Source organism: Chlorocebus sabaeus, chromosome 22, assembly GCF_047675955.1.
Source record: "Chlorocebus sabaeus isolate Y175 chromosome 22, mChlSab1.0.hap1, whole genome shotgun sequence".
NCBI classification, from domain to species: domain Eukaryota; kingdom Metazoa; phylum Chordata; class Mammalia; order Primates; family Cercopithecidae; genus Chlorocebus; species Chlorocebus sabaeus.
Genome location: NC_132925.1, coordinates 94,847,101 through 94,869,659, shown reverse-complemented (window position 1 = coordinate 94,869,659; position 22,559 = coordinate 94,847,101). Strand labels below are relative to the sequence as shown.

The 22,559-nt window shown below is 46.5% G+C and overlaps 1 protein-coding gene across 6 annotated transcripts in view; it reads right to left on the bottom strand.

Moving 5' to 3' along the window:
* ZDHHC3 (zDHHC palmitoyltransferase 3) overlaps nucleotides 1-22,559 on the bottom strand; it is a 60,375-nt gene that overhangs the window by 27,077 nt on the left and 10,739 nt on the right. For 5 of the 6 annotated variants that reach the window (XR_012090650.1, XM_007983912.3, XM_038004069.2 and 2 more), the window contains exons 2-3: nucleotides 17,373-17,702; nucleotides 2,851-2,975 (exon numbers count right to left, since the gene is read on the bottom strand). Coding sequence is in view for 5 of the 6 variants with exons in the window: in XM_007983912.3 (XP_007982103.1) it covers nucleotides 2,851-2,975; nucleotides 17,373-17,678 (431 nt within the window). In the remaining variant the exon portion in view is untranslated. Of the gene's footprint in view, nucleotides 1-2,850; nucleotides 2,976-16,829; nucleotides 16,928-17,368; nucleotides 17,703-22,559 lie in introns of all 6 variants that reach the window. The other variant, XM_007983909.3, reaches the window with a different exon arrangement.

The window sequence follows — 22,559 nt, the reverse complement described above, 5'->3', positions numbered from 1 at the left end:
AACAGGCAACTCTACAGGCATCCTCACTTTAGTTCATCTGAATCAGCAGCTCTTGCTTTGCCCAAGCTGATTTGTTTACTAGCACACAAGAATACCTCCCTTGGATCATCCTGGGGAGAGGCAAGGAGGAGGCGGTGAGGAAAATGCCAGGCGGTGGTGGCAGCTGAGGGCTCAGGGAGACAAGAGAAAAGAATCACTGTGGTCACCCAAAAGTTCTTTTCTATAATACAAAGTTAACACCTCCCCGTTCCGGTCCAGCCTTTATAAACCCAGCACATCCCTAACTCCATACACATTCTTCTATTAGCAATAGCTTACACTTGTTGAGGTAGGTGACTCACACAGTTACTCATACTTAATCCCCACAACAAACTACAAAGAAACAACCCTTTTTACAGAGGAGAAAGCTAAGGCTCAGAAAGATGTAGTACCTGGCTAAAGGTCCACAGTGTAGCAAGCAACACAGCTGAACTTCCAATACCAACCACTCCAACTTCAAGGCCAAGGAGTCTGCTCCACCACACTGGGCTATCCTGAGAAACCACATAAGCAAGCTGAGCTTTTCTTTTTTTAAAAAAAATCTGAGTGATAGTTAGAAAACAGCTGGCTCCTGAGCCCAAGAGTGGCAAGAAAAGACCAAACTGAAGCCTTTATCTCAGGCACAGGAGGCAAGCCTTGAATTAGATCTCAGAAGCAAGCTGACCCACAGACAGAAACCCCGGAGGAGCTAGCAATCACCACAGGCCCCTGCCCAGGCTCCGCAGCCCTTGCCCTCAAGCAGGCGGCAACCAGTTGAGGAGGTTTGCGGATCTCTCTCTCTCAGACAGAAAAACATATGTACAACTACATAAAGTTACATGTGTCATCCCCAGACTGGAGTTCCTACGGAAAGAGCCCTGTCTGGACTTGCAGCCAGAACTGCCGGGACCCAAACCTGTCTCTAGTGCTCACTGCTGTGTGACCTTGGAGCACTCACTTAACCCCTTTGAACCTTAATTTCTTTATCTGGGGAGGCCATCCCTGCAGCAATGCCGATTTCCAGGGGTGACTAGGAAGGTGAAAATAGATGACTGACGCTGCGGCGGGGCAGGCCGAGGTGCCGCAGGCACAGCACACAGGTACTGGGGAGCTGACTTTGGAATCTGAGTGCTGGAGACTGGCCACTCTCGTCTGAAAGACAGGCAGCAAGGCCAGGCAGAAATTGCCCTTCAAATCTCTCACACACCCAGACATCTCCACAGGCTCAGCCTGCAAGGATGACGTCCAACACCTGGAGTAGATTCATTCCTCTATAACCCCTCTCCACCCAAACACACCCTCTGAAAAGGGGACCAAGTGATATTTTTGTATTTCTGTAATTTAGCATTTAAAGTTTCCTTGTATGCCAGTTGAGGTGGCTCACATCTGTAATCCCAACACTTTGGGAGGCTGAGTTGGGAGGATCACTTGAGCCCAGGAGTTTGAGACCAGCCTAGGCAACAAAGTGAGACTGTGTCTCTATAAGAAATAAAAAAAATTAGCTGGGTGTGGTGGTGCATGCCTGTAGTCCCAGCTGCTCTGGAGGCTGAGGCGGGAGGACTGCTTGAGCCCAGGAGTCTGAGGCTGCAGTGAGCTATGAGCCTGCATGACAGAGTGAGATCTAGTCTCAAAATAAATAAACAAATAAAAATTTTTTGAGACAGGGTCTTACTTTGTCGCATAGGCTGGAGTGCAGTGGTGCAACCTTGGCTCACTGCAGCCTTGGGCTCCTGGACTGAAGGGATCTTCTGCCCTCAGCCTCCTGAGCAGCTGGGACTGCAGGCGTGTGCCACCACACCCAGCTAATTTAAAAAAAAAAAATTTTTTTTTGAAATGGAGTTTCACTCTTGTTGCCCAGGCTGGAGTGCAGTGGCATGATCTCAGTTCACCGCAACCTCCGCCTCCCAGGTTCAAGCGATTCTCCTGCCTCAGCCTCCTGAGTAGCTGGGATTATAGGCATGCACCACTACCCCCAGCTAATTTTGTATTTTTAGTAGAGACGGGGTTTCTCCATGTTGGTCAGGCTGGTCTCAAACTCCTGACCTCAGGTGATCCGCCCGCCTCAGCCTCCTAAAGTGCTGGGAATACAGGTGTGAGTCACTGCGCCTGGCCTAATTTTTAAATTTTTTTGTAGAGACAGAGTCTCGCTTTGTTGCCCAGGCTGGTCTTGAACTCCTAGGCTCCAGTGATCCTCTTGCCTTGGCCTCCCAAAGTGCTGGGATTACAGGTGTGAGTCACTGTGCCCAGCCAATAAAGTACAACTTCTGGCTAGATGTCTTCTCATCAGAAAAACTTAATAAAGAAACCTGAAAACAAAAAGAGAAAACTGACTACATATAAGATGGGGAAATGGCTTTCTTTTTTGGTTGAATTCTGCAACTATCATAACCTTCAGAAATTTTAAAAGAAAGCCTTTATTTAAGGACAATCCCTTCATTTTAAGTCCCAGACATTCACAGAATGATTTTCTAAAGCTTTTTTCTCATGGTACCCTTGTAATAAAGCTGTGAGGTAGGAAAAGCAGGAATCCGCTCCATTTTACGTATATTTTACGTATATAAAAACAAAGGCCCTGCCCAGGTCCTATGTCAAGTCCCGGGACAGGTGTCCTGAGCCCAAACCAAATGCTCTTTTCAATCTAGAGGGCTCACAGGGACCACGAAGGAGATTCACAATGATCACTCTCTGCCCAGAGCAGGGGACATTTGGAATCCTGATGCTGACTTGGCTTCTGTTGGGGAAGTGTGTGCTACTCCAGGAGGCACGCATTGGTGGGGATGGAGGGAGGCAGGACAGTGGGAGAAGAGAGGAGGTGAGCCCCAGTGAGTGTACCTGCAGTGGTGGGCTCGGTCGGGCTTGATGCTGCAGCATTTGGGACACTTGTACACCACCTGCCCGGGCTTCAACTGTAAACTCTCGATGAATTCTTTAGTGGCATTTCCTTTGGGCACTGCCCCCTGTAGGAAAGATGAAAGGTATCAGGGTTGGGCTGGGGGTTCTATTAGCTCTAACATTCTATAGTGGGGATAATTATTTGAAAGCAGCAACCACACACACACACGGACAGGACACTTTGATACCAACAACATGTGGACTCTGTGTTCAGAATTATGCCAACATTAAGGAATATTTATTGACCAAAAATTTTTCTGAGGAAATGCCATTAAGCCACATTGATTCTTTGATTTCTTCCTTTCTTTTTCTTTTTCTTTTTTTTTTTTGAGACAGAGTCTTGCTCTGTCACCCAGGTTGGAGTGCAGTGGTGTGATCTCGGCTCACTGCAACCTCCGCCTCCCGGATTCAAGCGATTCTCCTGCCTCAGCCTCTCGAGTACCTGGGATTACAGGCGCCAGCCACCACGCCCAGATAATTTTTTGTATTTTTAGTAGAGATGGGGTTTCACCACGTTGGTTAGGATGGTCTCAATCTCCTGACCCTGTGATCTGCCTGCCAAAGTGCTGGGATTACAGGCGCAAGCCACCGCACCCGGCCAATTCTTTGATTAATTTTCTACACTAAACAGTGACATTGCTCCTGATTACTTTATATTTCATTTTACTGAAATTATTTTCATCGAATCCATTCTCTCCTATATAACAGTGAGGATTTGGCTCACTAACTATTTTTTGGTCTATATTAAATTTCCTGAAAACAGCTTCTCTCTTTCTAAGTTTCATTGGTGAGCATCATGTCTAACAGTTTCCCAAGATCAAAATTTGCAGCTTCACATTTTTTTTTTTTTTTTTTTTTTTTTTTGAGACGAAGTCTCGCTCTGTCGCCCAGGCTGGAGTGCAGTGGCCGGATCTCAGCTCACTGCAAGCTCCGCCTGCCGGGTTCACGCCATTCTCCTGCCCCAGCCTCCCGAGTAGCTGGGACTACAGGCGCCCGCCACCTCGCCCGGCTAGTTTTTTGTATTTTTTTAGTAGAGACGGGGTTTCACTGTGTTAGCCAGGATGGTCTCGATCTCCTGACCTCGTGATCCGCCCGTCTCGGCCTCCCAAAGTGCTGGGATTACAGGCTTGAGCCACCGCGCCCGGCCAGCTTCACATTTTAATGGGTTGTTTGCTGGGATTAAGTTTTATTTTACTTTTACCAGTGGTATTGTTATGAATAATTGGTAATCTATATTTGGTTCTTAGTGAATTCACAAGCAACTGGGAGCCGCTGCCCTCAGGTATTTGACTTGCTGTCTGGCCAGAGCTGCTCTCTGATTTAGTCTTCCATCTGTGGAGTATGCTTGTGAATACTTAGTGCTCTTTAGAGCCAATGGCAGAGCCAAAATGCCATAAGATTCTGCTCTGGCTGTGCACTCATCCAAACAGAAGGAAAGCAGGAAGTGCATAGGCCTAAGTAGGGTCCTAATAACCGACCTTCACCAAGAGCCTGCTTGGTACTGAGCCCTGTGCTCTCACGCTCACTGTTATGGACTCAGGAATCAAACGAGGTCTCTGCTTCCGAGGCTTATAGTGTTTTGGAGGCTGACAAATGATTCTAGTAAAAGGGGTTACGTGCTGTGGAAGATATTTGTGTTGAGGGAGCACAGAGGAGACAGCAGCTAATTAACCAGGGGAATCAGAGGAGTTTTAAGTACTGATGTTCAAGGGTTGTCTCGAGGAATGTACAGAGGCTTGTTAGGTAGACCTGTGGGAGAAAAGGGATTCCAGCAGAGAAGGGCATGAGTAAAGGCAAAGAGGCGAGGGTGAGCATGGCATATCTGGGAGACAGGGAGAATATCAGTGTGCCGAGCCATGCGTATGCAGCGTCAGCAGGGAGGCCGGACCGATGGGCCAGGGCCAGCCCATGTGGTGCGCTGAATGCCAGGATGGGGTGGGGTTTTTCTTTATAGGTAGCCTAGAGCCATCAGGTAACAATGGTGCTTCTGGAAGAGACCTCAGTTGCCTGTGTTATGTGGATCAGATAAGAAGAGGGAGAGATGAAAATTCCAGACACCACGTAGGAGGTTACTGTTGATGGTCCAGTAAGGAAAAACTGAATTACGAGGATGGAGGGGGAGAAGTAGAGACGAAATTCTGAGATCTGAATCTACAGATGATGGTAGGGAACCAACTTGTTATTGGGTGGTGGAGAGGGTAAAGAAAAGGGAGGAGATGAGCCCCAGTAAGGTTTCCATTTTTAGCAGCTGGTAAGTGGTGGCGTGCTAAAGCCATTAAGAGGGCAGAAGGAAGTTCTGAGAAGAGCTGACCAGTTCAGTTAGGGTATGCTGAGTCTGAAGTGCCTGAGGGACACCCAGGAAGGTGGCTGGGAATATCGGTCCAAGAAGTAAGAGAGAAGATCAGCCAGTAGCATAGCACAAGGGGTTAGAGCTGGCTTGGAAGTCCCCTGGCTTTGCTTTAAATCTGAGCTCTACATTTGTGAGTGGTGTGCCCACTGACAGGTGGGCCTGTCTATGCCTTAGTTTCCTAATCATTGAGGCAGGACTCATCTTATCTAATTCCCAGCATTACTGAGGTTAAACTAGACACAGACAACTTGCAGAAAGGGCTCAGATGATACTGCCACAGATAAAGTGCTCAGTATATGGTACTGTTTTCTGGGTCTGGTGTTGGCACCAATGCTGCAGCTTTAAAAAAAATACAGATGCCTAGACTCTAATGCAGCACTACTATAAAAATAAATGACCAGGGGGTATGGCCCAGACATCTGCATTTTTTACACTCCCCAGCAGAGTCTTCTACTCTATAGCCAGGGCTGAGAGCTACTGTGCTAGATCAGCAACTCCATGCTTGGGTCTACCTTGATCAGCACCAGATGCCCTGGCCTGGTACACAGTATGAACACAAAGTGAAAGGTAAAAGATCCAGCAGCTTCCAGCAAAGGGGTGAAAGAATTAGAGACGGCAGGGAGCCAAGGATGTGCCATCCTGGGAACTCTGCCTGCTTGGCCGAGCTCCCAAACAAGAACCACACTTGACACAAGGTCAAGTCACAGCTATGGCATTGGACTGGGGCCCTCACTCTTCCTGCCTTGGCCCCTGTGTCAAGTCTACTTCACAGAAAACTCCACTCCTCAGTGGGCACCCATGAGATACCACAATCAGGGAAGTCAGTGCAACATCAGAAGAACAGAAACTAAGACTGTCCCCACATCCTGCATGGGCCCAGAGTGAGGTGGGCAAATTCAGATAGAGCACTCGCCCCAGAGTGGGACTGATGGATTATAACAGGCCAAATGAGGGGTTCCCAGGGTAGAAGCGATGAAGACTGGGTGTCAGAACCTTTCCTATAAAAGAATTCTGGGAAGGGAAGAACCACTGAAGAAATGGAAAAATCTTTAAGTGCTGGAAATGCAAGGGAGCTGTGGTTCTGTCTTTTACTAAGAAAATGACTTACAGTGGATTAAGATTCCAGCTAAGAAAACTGCAGAGATAAATCAACCAACAACTCTCTCCTGAAGGTCTACACCACGCCGAACACTGTGGGAAGTACAAAGAAGCGATGGGAGCCCAGGCCTCAAACAGCTGGTGGGTAGACAGGTGCAGACGCAGTGAGGCTGCCGAGGCTGAGCACCTAGTGAAAGGCATGGCCACCAATGCATCAGGAGCTAAGGGGAGGCAGGACTGAGAGAGGGGATCCTAGAAAGGCCAGGAGGATCCTGGTGGATACTAAGCAGGAGAGGGGCACCTGGGAGGAAAATCAGTTCAAGCACAGACCCAGAGGTGGGCCTACAGATCTCCTGTCGTCTCTGCTCTTCACGTGGCTCTTTCCTGGGTCCCAGCCCTTCCCCTGCTAGGCCTCTACTTCTCCTGCCTCATGAGGACCTATTCACTCCTGAGATGGGCAGCACTTGGCTGACCTGTCATTCAGAGCAATGACACGCTTCCCCACTGAGGATGAGGAGCCAAAGGCTCACAAGGAGCAGGAGACAAGGAGGCGATGAGAAAGCCCGAAGGACCACTTGTCCACATGCAAGCGCACCTCAGTGCTGTAGGCTCAGACTGACAGTGGGGTGGAGATGAGGTCCTCTATACTCTGTCAACTCTCTAAAGTGTTTCATTACTTTTTTTTTTTTTTTTTTTTTTTTTTTGAGGTAGAGTCTCGCTCTGTCGCCCAGGCTGGAGTGCAGTGGCCAGATCTCAGCTCACTTCAAGCTCCGCCTCCCGGGTTCCTGCCATTCTCCTGCCTCAGCCTCCCGAGTAGCTGGGACTACAGGCGCCCGCCACCTCGCCCGGCTAGATTTTTGTATTTTTTAGTAGAGACGGGGTTTCACCGTGTTAGCCAGGATGGTCTTGATCTCCTGACCTCGTGATCCGCCCGTCTCGGCCTCCCAAAGTGCTGGGATTACTTTTTTTTTTAAGTTAAAAAAAGTAGAAAAAAAATCTGGTCTGCACAATGTAGTCAGATGTCAGAAAAGCCTATGACAGAAAGTTTAAAAGTAAACACATTTTGGAGGGCAAGGACCACATGGTATAGTTTTGGACATTAAATATGCCATAAAAATACACAACTATTGACACAGGAAACATCTATAACAGATTATATATATATACATACATACATATGAATAAGAAAAAAGAAAAAAAATGTGTGGTGGTACATGTTTGTAATCCTAGCTACTTGGGAGGCCAAGGTGGGAGGATAACTTGAGGCCAAGCGTTTGAGAACAGCCTGGGCAACACAGTGAGACCCTATGTAGGAGGATCACAGGTACTTTTAATTTTCTTGACTATATTTATTAAATGTTCTATTAGAAATATGTGGCTTTTGCAAAAAGGAAATAATCCATTAAAAACAAGCAAAAACAAAAACAACCTTAAGGAGGAGCCATCCAAAGTAGGAATATGATCAACTTTCCTGAGGCTTGTAACCAAAATGTCATTATTGTCTCACCTTGAAACATCCAACGGGCCACCAGTGAGGCACTGGTGAGGCGCCAGGGTCTGGAAGGTTTCATGAAGGCGAGGCAGAGCCCAGACCACACGGCATGAGTGGATTTCCAAGAGGGCCTGGGAAAGGCACTAGTCCAGGCAGAGGACAGGGTCTTAACCCCAAAAGGCCTTATTTTTCATTCTCTTTTCTTTTTTTGAAAAGGGTCTTGCTCTGTTGTCCAGGCTGGAGTGCAGTGGCATAATCTCGGCTCACTGCAGCTCTGACCTTCCAGGCTCAGGTGATCCTCCCACCTCAGCCTCCCAAGTAGCTGGAACTACTGGCATGAGCCACCATGTCCAGCTAATTAAAAAAAATTTTTTTTAGAGACAGGGTTTCACTATGTTGCCCAGGCTGGTCTTGAACTCCTGGACTCAAGCGATCCTCCTGCCTTGGCCTTCTGAAGTGTTGGGATTACAGGGGTGTGAGCCATTGCCCCTAGCTGCGTTCTCTTTCATGTAAAAAGTAATTGAGTTTGGGCAACTGTGTGACTTTTTGTGGATACTAAAACCAGAAAACCACAACTGGAAGATACTATTGTTATGTGTATAAGAGAAAAAGTGCAAAGGGACATGCTTTCCCCCAAGGAGATGAAGCAACGAGGCTTGAGTTTTCCTAAATTATGGCCCAGGTGGTTTTTTCATTTAGTCCCAATTTTTAAGAAGGTCCCAGCCACCGGAATGTACTGTAAGCCCCAGGGGACCCTGTATAAAAGACTGCAAGAGGAAACCTCTAACCCATAAAAGGCAATCAGAGCTCTCATTTGGTATTCTCATTATAGCCTGTAATTCCAGACCACGAGTACAGACATCATTCAGCAGCTCAGCCTTTCCAAACATGTGCCCCACAATGTGACTCCATTTGCATAAATCTCCCAAAAGGCCTATCTCTATCCAGGAGGGCCCCACCCATCCAACCACCTGAGCCCATCTCTCAGAGCCAGAGAGCAGCTGGGCCAGTGCCCGAGACTGAGGAGTCTGATGCATACACTTTCCAGTCTCTGCCTCAGGCAACTTTTTGTTTCATTCTTTTTTAAAATATGTATTAAGCTCTTCTGGGCTCATCTCCACAAATTTCAGAACTAATAACAATTAGTTCATTGTAAGGAACTTTGTTCTTTACAATCCTGGACAGAAGGCAGGGGGTTGGAAGGCCTGAGACATTTTTGTCACTGCTGTCATGCTTGCATTACTGAGAAACGCTTATCCCCCACCCCACATTCTTACACACTCCACAGGGATGTCTTGAAGCTTCCACATTGCTGCAAGCCTAGCAGGTCAAAATGCACTGACTTTATCTCCCTCATTTCCAAAGTAATACTTGTTCATAGTTTTAAGAAAGAAAATACAGATGAAAAAAACAGAAAAGGAAAAATTCACTCTGATTTTATCACCCAAGACAAGCACTACCAACATTCTGAAACATATTCTTAAAGTCTTTTCTCTTCGTACTAAGGTAAAAACACTTTTACAAATCTATAGGCCCATAAAAAGCAGATCATATAGCTTCCAAAATATATATTTGGCCCCACAGTGCCACCAATTTAAATCTGGTTTAAAATAAGTGTGTAGAAGCTGTTAAAGCTTTTCTGCTCTAGGCATGGCAGAACTCCTTCCACATTCTCTGCACAGAGCTCTGAGTTTTCAGTGCAGAAGGAACATAATGGTACTTATATGTGCACCTGTGTGTATTTAGGGGTGGGGTCGGGTGTGATGTGCCTCCATCAGCTATTCCCCTTAGTAGGTAGCCCAAACTTCTAGTACCTTCCTTGACCCCTGCCTACTTCCTTTTCTATTTTGGAGAAAATTGAGGCTGCTAGGGTTAAATCCTTCTCATATTCATCATCTCACTGCCTCACTGTCCCTGGACTCATGGGTACCCACTGTCTTGGAAGATGAGGCTCAAGTCAATCCTGGCCCTCAGGGACCCCATATCATTACCTCCAAGCTTTCTCCTTGTGTTCTTAGCAGGCTCTGAGCTCTCCCTGCCCCTTCATAGCTAAGCTGCTTGAAGCCTTGTGCACTTGATGTCTCTGCTGACCTCTCCCTTACTCTTCAGTGTACCTGTCCCCTCCGTACCAGGGAACTGTTCCCACCAGGTCACTGAGCAACTCACTGTGGCCAAATCCAAAAGTCAATTCTTAGCCCTCGTCTTCCTTGGGTTCTCCTCACTGTCCTCCTCCCTGTCTGTGGGGCTGTGCCTCTCCCCTCCTCTTGGAATCCCGCCCATCCAGGCTATTGGTGTTCCTCAGGGTTCAGGGTTTCAATCCAAGACTCCTTCCTTCCCTGCTCGTTCTGCACTCTCTCCTGAACAATCTTTAACCCTACTTCCATCATCACTCAGTGATGATGCTCCAATCAAAAGTTCCAACTCAGACCTCTTGAATCTGTAGATCTCTCTATTTGGCTGTCCCAAAGGCACTATGTACAGCTAAAATGGAACCTGCTGCTTACTCCCTAAACTGTTCCCTCAAGTCTCCCTTTCCTGGCCCACGGCATATCCATGTACCTTGTCACCTGGGGTAGAAATCCAGTAGTCACCACCAGTTCCTCTAATCCTCTTCCCCACACCCCATTCACTCCACCAGGTTAATTCTGCCTCAGACTGTGCCTTGAATCCCATGCTCTCCCCTCCATGCCACCGTCATGCCTTAGTTCAGCCCATCATCACCTGCCCCAGACTATTAGAGCATCACCCAGGTCTTCCTGCCTCTAGTCTCTCCCTCAAATCCTGCAGCCCACTTCTATCCTTTCTCCCCACTGATTTCCAGAGTAAACTTTCTTAAATGGAAATGTGATCACATTATTCCCCCGGCCTAAAACCTTCACTGGCTCCCTAGGTACCATGGAGCAGAGTGCAAGCTCCTGGGCAGGGCTCATGAGGCCACCATATCTCAGCCCTGGACTACCAATCCAGTGCCACCTCTCTCCGTAGACGGTCCCTCCCTGTGGTCTATTTGGAGTTTCCCAAAGGCAACATTCTCTCTAAGTTTTCCTTTCTACCCTCAGGGGCTCCATTTTAGCACCAACTCAACCATCACCCGCTCCAACTTGCCAGGTACCTCCTTGCTTCTAGCACCCAAATTAAAATGCACCCAGAGATCACCTTCTTTGCTACTTCCTCATGGCCCCAGGCCACACCCAAGGCAGAACCCATTACTTAGCCTTTGTGCTACCACAGCTTGTATGTATAGTATAGCACACATCATTTAATTACACACCCTCTCTCCTACATGACAGGACACTCCTGGAGGACAAGACATCTGTCAACTTGTAGCTCAGCAAACTGCTTAGGGCCTGGCACGAAGAATGTATTCAATAAACTCAAGCTGAATGATGATACATTTATCGAGCACTTATAGGCCAGGCATAGTTCCAAATGCTTTGTGACAAAACTGTATTTTGTTAGTTACTTCTGACAATAAACCTTTGAGGTAGAGACTATGGTATTCCCCATTTTATACATGAGGTAGCTAAGGCAGGGAAGTCAAGCATCTTCCCAAGGTAACATAGCTAGTAAGTGGGAGAGGTAGGGTTCTGACTCAGGCAATCCAAGTCTAGAACCTATGTCACTATCAGAAGACAAACATATCATTACCAGGTATTTCTGTTAAGTGACTTGGAAAAGACTTTTTTAAAATTGCCTGATGTCACAATATCATTCTACCACCAACAACTACCTCAGCACACTAGTATTAAGATTGAAACAGGCCTAGGATACTAAGGCTGTTTCAATAAGTATCTAGGATAATATGATAATATTAAAAAGAAACAATGGAAAGTAGTGGAGACAGGTTCTAAAGAAATGCCAATAATTTCAAGGACTCAACATTCCATCCATTTCAAGCTATAAGAATGAAAACCTGCTTAAATTGTTTCAGGGCCATGGGATCAAAGCCCATGCACACCCACCAGTCTGGGTAAAAACTCCCTCTAACAGCTCTCCCAGGAGCATGGTAACCAACCCAGGCCCGCATCACTGGCCATGTGTCTCCTCCACAGAAAAGTAAAAGGTAGCTAGTTGGTCCCCAAATGGGCTGCTTTCCTCTCTCTGGAGCCAGAAAGCTTTTCCTGTTGGGATTTATAAGTTGCTCAGGGGCAGGGGTGAGAAGTTGCCTGGCATGAGGGAGAATGCAGCACGATACTCCAATGGACCCGCAGGCAAGTCCCCTAACCTGATGCAGTGAATGTGCCAATACCTCTGGGCAAGATGGGCAAGGCCCTTCTCTGGCTGCAGCGAGCACCTGGCCTGCTATTCCTCCTCTATGTTCCCACATACATCATGCTGCCATGCTACCCTTCCAGGAAATACTTGCCACCTGGGCTCTGAATACAGCACATGCTCTGTAAGGCTGCCAAAAAAGACTCTAGAAGGGAATACTAATTGCAAGTTTGAAGTGAGCCCCAATATTTCCACTCAATGACTTTTGGCAGCTGAAATGAAAATCAGTGGCCAGTAGTGGTCTGAGATAGTCATGCAGGTCTGTTTATAGCAAGGTGTTCACAGAGTAGGATTCAAGAGGGGTTGGGGTAGGGGAGCAGGCAGGCAGACAAATTTTCTTTTCCTTAATAATGTGGTTAAATTGACTATAAATCCAGTCATGCACACCATGATGGTTCAGTCAACAACAAGTCCCTCAAGATTATAATACCATGTTTTTACTGTACCATTTCTATGTTTAGATATACAAATATTATTGTGTTACAGTTGCCCACAGTCAGTATTCAGTACAGGAACACGTTGCATGGGTTTGTAGCCGAGGAACAAGAGGCTATTCGACACAGTGTAGGTGTGCAGCAGGCTGTACCATCTAGGTTTGTGTAAGTACAGTCTATGATGTTTGCATAATGATCAAATTGCCTAACAATGCATTTCTCAGAACTTATCCCCATCATTAAGTGACGCATGACTGTATATTCCTCCTTTTCTCAAATCTGATTTGAAATAATTTATGAAGTTAATAAACGATAAGATCCAAAAAAGAAGGGGCAAAAATATGCTGATCATAAGGGTTTATACAATCACTGTGATTGTGTAACACTTGGCTTTGAGCTTCCTGGCAGCCAGGACAAAAAGAAACAATCTCCATCTGTCAGGTTTAAGCATCTCCTGGGAGACAGACATTGTCTCAGAAATAAGGAAGCCCCTCAGGACTCCTAAGGGAGCTCACAGAATGAGGGATTTGGAAAAGAAAAGGTGGTGAAACCGAGAAATGAGGAAAAGAGGGAGAGGGGTACTAAGGTAAGGGTTTCTGAGTCCAGTTTGTCTTCAAGAGGCTGCCTCCGCAGGGCACGTGGAGTCATTCTAGCCTTCTAAACATCTGAAGTGTTTCCAGAACACAGAAAGCTCCTATGATGACATTACGCAACCTCAGAGTGGGCAAGGAGAAGGTGTCAGGAGACCAAACGTCAGCCTGACTTGTGCTCCTGCCCACACCCATGCCGCCTCCAGGCCAGCCTGCCTGCCAAGTGAGGCGCCTGCCCTGCTTCTCTGTCCATTTGTCCTCTTCCCTTTGTTTAAAGACCTGTCCCTTTTGCCCTATTTCTCAAATGGCTATCTCACTTCCAAGGGGGCTGTTTATACATTTGTGAGTCATTTCCCACTTCCCTTTTCTTTTCAAGCTCTATGTGGACCTATCTACTGCTACATTGGAGTAGATCACTGATAAATGGTCCAGAAGGCTGTGGTGGTTGCAATTGTTCAGATGTTACACTTGGAATAATTATTTCAAAGCTGAAAGCGGTAAAGTTACCGCTTGAGGGAGAACATAAGGTATTTTTTTTAATATATATATATATATAATTATATATATATATTTTAAACTAGTAATGATAACAAACCAAAGTGATACACAATGCATACATTGCTTATAACCTTTGGATATAAACTGTTCTGAAAAAGTATGTGCAACATGAATTCTTGAGATATAAAACATTATAATCCCATTAGGGAACTCCTTAGAACTCTGCAGTGACCACTTTCTAAAAAAAGACTCCTTTGCAATATTAATAAGGAACGCCTAACTTATCTGCTTATGACCTAGGCTTCCAACTCTGCTCCTTGGAATCCCAGGGTGTCCCAACAGCGCCTTAGGAGCTCCTACTTCTGCAGCCCCACTTCTCTGTTTTGCATACTGGGTTTTAGATGAGATATGAGCACATGAGATATCATGTGCTGGGGATGGGGAGAGGCCGATGGTAGCATGAAGACCCTAAAACAAGGCACATCTGTAGAACATGCTTTCAGTTGCTTCCCTTACTAATGGTAGATATTTGACAAATTCTTCACTTTGGGGGCCAGTTTTCTTTGGGGCTACCAGCAAAATACACCTCTGGGAAGCTAACTGTTGTTTAGGATACAGTCTGTGCCTCTCACTGCTTTGGGATTGGAAGCTGGCAACACACCACAGTGAGACTCATGCTGTCCTGCATCCACTGCAAGGGCCAGCTGGCCAAGGTCCCTGGAGACGCTGCACGCTTCAGTGCGGTGGGTAAAGAACCCATGTATGTGAGGGCAGCAGGAATGCCAGGGCAGAAGCCTCCCCTCTCACTGCCTAACATCCAGTTCCCTGTTTTCACATGCCTTCCAGAAACCAAAGACCTCCACACACACTCTCTCCAACCTTGATTCTCCATCAGCTCCAGACTCGCTACTGCCCATCTGGCATCTCCACTTGCACTAATATAGTAGCAGTCTGACTAGAACATAAGTCTTGATTTCTCCTCCAAAATCAATAACAGGCACCAGTGCTCCCCAAGATGCTCTAGCTAAGACTATGGAAGTTACACCCTCCAATCTCTCTCCATTCTGTCAGTTCTGAACCGCATTCTCAGGCCTGGCCTGAGAGGGAAATGTGAGGGAAATGTGGCAGCTCTAAAGCATTTGAATACCCAGGGCCCTGCCCTCAGACCAATTATAGTAGTCCCTGGGGATGGGGCCCAGCCATCAGTACGTTTAAACAGCTCTCCAAGAGATGGTACAGGCAGGCTTGAAAACTAGTAGCTTAAAACAGACTCCAAATCCAACAGCTTCTCTCTGGTTTCACTGCTCTTACTTTGGTCCAAGCCACCACCATGTCTTGCCCGGACCACTGCAATACCTCTAGTCCCCCTGCTTCTACTTGTAACACCTTGAACCTCCATTGCAAGCACAATGCAAATCAGATCACACCCTGTCTCTCTGAAGGCTGCTGACTGCACTTAGAATAAAATCCAAAGTTCTCAAGAGGCCTACCAGGCCCTGCACAATCTGGCCTCTGAGGCCCTCTTCACCTCTTCTAATCACTCTTACCCCCAGCTACCATGTTTTGATCACCCCAGTCCTAGTCCTATTTCTCAGATGTACTGAGCATGTTTCTGTCTCTGGGCCTTTGAATCTACTCTTTTCTCTACCCTTGGATCTTTGTTTGCCTGGCTTGTAACCCTGTGTCATTCAGATTAGCTCAAAAGGCACCACCTCCGAGATGGTGCCTTAGACCACCTCGATCTAAAGTAGTCCCCCTTTGCCCCAGAGAGCCAACAGCACATCATCCTGGTCACTTTGTCTTATTGTCTTTAAAGCACTTATCACTTTCCAAAATACCCTGTTCAGTCATGTCCTTACTACCTGACCCCGTCACTACAAAGTGAGCTTCACAAGGGCAGGAATTTGCATCTGTCTTGCTCATAACTGTAGCCATTGCTCAGAAAGCAATCTCTCACAGAACGGGCACTCAGGAAACATGGCCATTCATTTTATTCCCACACCAGTGCCACTCCTCCTCACTACTGCCAGAGTGAGACTTGTAAAATGACAGTTTTGTTTAAAATGTGCTGAAAATCCTTAGGGGCCCTAAACTGCCCCTCATCATCCAACTCCTATCCTCCTCCTCAGGCACCTCACCCACGTCACCAACCTAAATTCATTCTCTTCCTAAGTTCCCACCACTCCTGGTGCCTAGAGGAGCCACGCTCCTGCATTCCTATGTCTCTGCAAGCGGCTCCCTCTGCCTGCCTTCCTGTCCTCAACGTCCACTGCTTGGACAAGAGCTGGTTTGGCATTGCTTCCTCCAAGCAGGCACCTCTATAGATTGATTAATCTCCCCACCCTTGTTCTCCCACAGCAATCCATGTTTCTTTCTGCCACAACCTTCATCACACAGGTTTATCGACACCTGTCTTTTCTAGACAGAGGGCATCTTGAGGATAAGAACAGTATCTGGGGCTTGGTAGACAGTAAACTATGAACTGAGAGAAGCAATGTCTTTTACTTCTGCATCCCCAATAGCAATGGTATCATAAACATTTCTGAATAAATCCTTAACTTATTTTCAGCATGACCATATAGATGCTGCTGGGAAAACTCTTTCATATCCTTGTGTTTGGGGACACTTAGGATTATACCCGTATACATGGTTTCCCTCAGGTGATGGCTGTCCCACATGCAGTGCTAAATACTAGGCCAACAGGCCCCTGCCTGCCAGTGTGTTTGGTCTCCCTAAGGCATGCGCATGAACAGAGATGCTGTCTGGACTAGTGGCCGACATGTAATTGAGCTGGGAAAGCTGCTTTCCTTTGGGATGGATTAATAATAATCCACCACCTGAACCGGCAGGAAATGGAGCCCTTTGAGACAAGAACTAGCTCAGGCCCATCATTATCATCACTACCTCACTGTCCCTGGGGCTCACAGAAACAAAATCTGTATGGTCAGTGTCTAGTAGCAGTGCTTTCCCTCTCTTAATTTAAACACACACGTCCCACGTACTGAAACAAGCCACAGAAGGTCTTTATCAAATAATGTATTCTCTTGCTTTTCCTATACAAGAAAAGGAACAGAACAGAGGGTTTAATACCAGGGTGCACAAACATTCAATAGCCACGTGCGCAGCTTGGTATATTCAGCTAAGTCATTGAGCAGAACACTACTGCTTTACCCACAGATATTCACCAAGAGGCACTTGCTGCGGCCTGAAACAGGCTTGTCCAGCTTTTCAGGAAAAGACGCACCTCGCCCAAGCAAAGTGAAGGCCATTTCCGTGCAGGTTCCTGGAATTGGATGTGGCTTTAATTTGAAGTCCACCTAGCTCCAGCACTGTCTTCACTGGGAAGCCCCATCCTGACCCAACCCTCCAGCATGCTTTCTGCTCTGATCATCTGGTCCCAGTCTTCAAGGTTATCTGTGTTTTTTTAACCAGAGGCCAAGTTTCCCCTAGACCAAACCCCTCCCACAGCAGGCCCAATGAATGCATATATCCATGTACTTATAGTATCATTTAACCAAGACAGATGGGCTGTGGTAGAGGTGTTGACCCCTCTTCCCCAGTCAGAATTCCACAGAACTCTGAACAAGGCAGAGGTCTACTTCCTCACCCTCCCCTGGCGCTCCTATTCTCCCAATTCTCAAGGTCCAGGGTGAGCATGCAGGCTATGGCCATGCCAGAGCCAGAGGAGGAGAGTGTGGGCTGGTCAAAACAAGCCCAGACATACTCACGGGGTCCGTCAGCATGGCCCGGCAGTGGGAGGCCAGGGCCAAGAAGGCCAGCAGGTTGAACACAATTCCGTTGATGATGCTATACACGTAGTCTCGAGATGGAATCAGCATGACAAAGAGGACCACGAACTCTGCATAGAGGACCAGAAACCAGGTAACGATGGCACAGGCGATGCCACAGCCGTCACGGATAAACCACATGGTTCCCACAGGACCAGGGTAGGGGGGTGGGACACACTTCTCTGGTTGGAGGTATTCTGGTTTCCGCTCAATGTCTCGGAAGTGGTGGGTGGGGATAAGCATCATAAGCTATTCTGTCCATACTGGCATCTGAAAGAGAGAGGAAAGAATCCAGAAACTTGGTGTTTTCTTATCATTAAGGAGGTTTGACAAAATTACTCCCAAAGTGAGTTGTGATTACCTATCTGCAAACACCTATGTGCAAAGTCACCTAATCACTTTGTTCATTTAAAACATGAGTCCTCTTCCCTGCTTCTGAGAGTCAATTTAGCCTTCTTGAAACAGGGCCTTCACATGACAGATAATAAAAAGGAGCCTCTAAAGGGTAAATGCCTTGCCCAAGGTCAGCCAGAGCAGAAGCAGCAGACACAGCCAATTTATGTTTTTTTTTTTTGAGACTAGGTGGGGTCTCACTCTGTCACTCAGGCTGGAGTGCAGTGGCACCATCTTAGGTCAATGCAGCCTTGACCTCCCACCTCAGGCTCAAACGATCCTCCCACTTCAACCTCCCAAGTACCTGGAACTACAGGAATGCACCACCACACCTGGCTAATTTTTAGGTTTTTTTTGTAGAGATGGGGTTTCGCCATGTTGCCCAGGCTGATCTCAAACTCCTGAGCTCAAGTTATCCGCCCACCTCGGCCTCCCAAAGTGCTGGGATTACAGGCATGAGCCACGGCACCCGGCCCAGCCTGGCAATTTAGAGGTAGCACTAGAACCTAGGTCTCGTTGTTATTAGAGATCTACTGGGTGGACAGTGCCTCAGTAGATATGTTCAAATTTTGACTTAAAAGGAGAGGCAGAGAGAAGGGGAGCGAGCTCAAAGATGTTTTCCTACCACCTGGCTGTGGGGTGCTTCATATGCCTTTGTTTCCTCACCTGTGAAAACACCTACATTCCAGCCCTGGCCACCTCCTCCCAGGACTGCTGGTATGAGGGTTGAGGGAACTGGTGGAAGAGCTTGTGATGAACGATATAGATCACAACACTCTGTACACCTCACAGGCTATGCACATGTATTTTCTCTAGGAAATACATCCATTCCTTCAGAAACAAGTGCTGAGCAAAGCACCCTTTCTCTCTAGAAGCTGCAATTCAAGTCTCTGCAGACAGCAATGAAATAACCAAGAATCAATGACTAATGTCTATCCACAGCATGTGCTGCAAGACACAGAAAGCATAGATTTCCCTTCTCTTCTTCTTTACCTTACCCTCTCTGGCCTGTTGCACCACCAACCAGGTTTCTCAGTTAGAAACTGCAATGGCTCAAGCGCCCCACCAGATGTAGGTGCCATGGAAAAGCCACCCATAGCACAGGCTACAACACAGGCAGGGAATATCTCTGTCTTTTGAGAACTCAAGTAACTACACAGCAGAAGAAATCACTCAAAAGCAGCACTGGCCATGTATGCTTCCTAAGACTATGGCTCTGAAGGGCAAAGGCAGGCTTTCAGTATTGTTATGAATAGTAAGGACATGTCCAAAAAGTTAGGAGGGCAGACCAGTAACTACTATTCAAAATGACAGACATTCTAGAGTCGCAAGTTGCACAGACTAATAATGAAGAATAAGGACAGGGCCACTCCTCTCAAGGTGGCAGAGAATTAATGGCTGAAAGGCAGTTAAATATGCTATTACATTATTTGCCCAAAGGAACATCGACTCAACAAATACAGTCACTATCACAGTGACAAGAAGTCATGACACATAGAGATAGAATAACCATCTTGGTTGGGGGCGGTGGCTCACGCCTGTAATCCCAGCACTTGGGGAGGCCGAGGCGGGCGGATCATGAGGTCAGGAGATCGAGACCATCCTGGCTAACACGGTGAAACCCTGTCTCTACTAAAAATACAAAAAATTAGCCGGGTGTGATGGTGGGCGCCTGTGGTCCCAGCTACTCGGGAGGCTGAGGCAGGAGAATGGCGTGAACCTGGGAGACAGAGCTTGCAGTGAGCTGAGATCATGCCACTGTACTCCAGCCTGGGTGACAGTGCGAGACTCTGTCTTAAAAAAATAATAATAAATAACCATCTTAAGTATAGTAAAAGTCTTGGTTCCTGGTGGTCCATCAACCAAAATTTTCTAACAGCAATCCTGTGCTCTCCAGAGGACAGTGGCAATGTAGTCCTGCCAGAGACAACCTAAATGCATTAAAAGATGCAGGCCCCCCTTCTGAAGCACCAAACAGGGCAGTAGAAGATCAGAGATCAGGGATGTCTGGGACCTGACCTGTGCCCAGCAAATTCTAAAATTACAAACTCTGTTCAAGGAAAACCAAAGAAAAGAAAAGCTGATATCACACAATGATTCAAAAGCTGACTGAAGTTCTACATTTTGACAACCTCCAGTTGCAAGCGTTCTTTTGGTGTTTCCTACTGCCATACAGATTTATATTTATATCCCCTGTGTTCTCACAATTACTATTTAAGCTCAAAACCAATAATGTTTTGTTGGACCACAGCCACATCATTTGATCATAAATTGTCTCTGGCTGCTTTTGTACTACAATGGCAAGAGTTAAGTAGCTGTAACACACATGCCCTAGATATTTACTCTCCAGCTCTTTAAAGAAAAGTTTGCTGACACCTGGTTCCAAGCAGTTGTTGGCTATCAAATAAATAACAGATCCTGCTTCCCCAGCAGAAGAGCTTGGTGTGATGGAGATAGGCAGTTACAACTCACTGTCCCACCCACATCTGTGACGGCAAAACCTCTTGTCATCTGCAGCCTGTGGGCCACTTCCCCATAACCTGTACACTCTATCAAACTGTTCTTTATCATAAACAGTATGGCTTTCATAAATGGATAATCACTGAAAATAAATTTTAGAGCAATTCTCCTTAGATACTTCCAGTGATTACATTATATTCACAGAATATTCAGAGTGGTTGCATTCTATCCTTTGACAACTCCTCATTCTTGATTGTATTTATGACAATGATTTGATTAAACAAGAGTTATGTTTCATGTGCATGGTTTTGTTGAGGAATAAGCCCTTCCACACAAGTAACTTCCCAGATAAATGTGACTTGTTTCCAAGCAGAAACACACTTTAACCATTTGGATGGTTAAGATGGAAATCTCAAAACAGAAAGGGAGAGAGAGAGAGAAGAAAGAAAGGGAGGGAGGGAAGGAGGGAGGTAGGGAGGGAGGGGTATTATAACTGTTTGTGCCTTAAGCACAATAATCAATCATTTCTTATTTAGATTTATTTAGAGTTATTACCAGGAACATCACCTACTAGAGTGTGTTAGGTAACAATGTCCTCAGGGCTACTGAAATTCACTGGGTCTCAGCTTCACATCAACTGGCTTGCTCAGACTGTTATAACTGCCATTCTGGCATCTCTGTATATGATCCTTTGTCTTCCTCCTCCACTCCTGCCTACTCATTTGTGTGTCTATGGTCACCAATCATCCCCACACATCCTCTATTTACTACTGCTAATTGGCTGTGGGCTAGAAAAGCGAATAAACTAGTCTTGTTAGATTTATTTGCAAAAGGGTAGTCATTTTGGGTAATAGGCCTTCAGGGAACAACTGCTAAGCTCTTCACCACATAGTCCTTGAGGGGAGGAGGCCCTCCCTTATTAGCCCAGTAACTGGCACAGAGTAGCCACTTAATACACGTGTTGATTAAATGAATGCATGAGCTTTGTGATCCCAGCCTCTTAGAGGCATTGTCTGCTTACTTTCAGTACTGTGACCATATTCTGGATGGTGCAGTGTGTGTCAAGTAGGACCATGAGGTAAGTGGACTGACTCTTACTCAAGTAACCAGAATGTTCTCTCCTCAAACAACGTGGGACCAAAGAGTGCACAGAGTAGCTCTGTTTTCCCACGACCCTCACTGGTGAGTGAGAACCTGTGATCTAGGAAAGGACCGAGCCAAAAGTGTACCTGGCAGGGCCAGACACCAAGTTCTGACCTGAAGGGCACATTCCACACTTAGAATTTCAAAATATCCCAATCAAAACCAAGAAAGGCATACTGCTACAAAAAGGTTGCTTAACCCCCAGAGCTCCCAAAAGCAACAAAAGTAGCTTTCAAATAAGGATTTGTTCCTTAAATTAGCCAACTGAAAATCTGAGAAATATGGCCAAAAACAAAAACAAAAACCATGAAACAAACTGTATATGTTCCCTTTATCCTGCCCCTAACAAAAACAAAAAAGGCAAATATAGACCCCCTTTTCCTTTTCTATTTTGAATTAGAGAAACTCCAATCCTTAGGGTTGAGCAGTAGACCTTTGCCAAGGACCCACCTCCCTACAAGTGTCCTTACTTCCAAGGAGCTCTGGGACAGGGCTCCAAAGATGGGCCCTAAACCCCAAACCACCCCTGTCAGCACATGCTCTCAGAGGGGCAGCCTCCTCTAGTTCCCCCTCCCTGTCTCCTTCACCCCGGCCCCTTGCCCTGTTCGCTCTTTAAAAACTCCTCTCTTTATTCAGTTCGACTCAAAGACATTCATGGAGCAGTCACTAAATGCAAGGAGCTGTGCAGGGGGCTCACACATGAGGGATGATGTGGACAATAATCTGTGTGTGCTGCCCTGCTCAGGCCCTGCCAGTTCCCTCCCCCAGCTCCCAACCTAATAACACTAGTCTTATTTGCTTTTTTCCTACTAACCTGCAAGTTCCATTTTATTTAGCTCTGTAGCCTAGTGTTTGATATATGTGCTCAAATCAATAGTTCCTGAGTGACTGGTCACATATATCAAACAGACACACCTACAATAATGCTAACACTTAGGTGACTAATGAATAGTACAAAAAAGGGGCAAACAGTACCAGAAAAACCCGAACACCACAAGCAACAAAAACCCCAACAATCATAAGTGAAATAAATAGACTTTTTCATGGCAAGGACTTCTGAAGGGGTTGGCTCTGAGCAGTGCCTGGAGCCAGGTGAAGCATACTGCTTACAAAACGGCAAGGGGGGCCGGG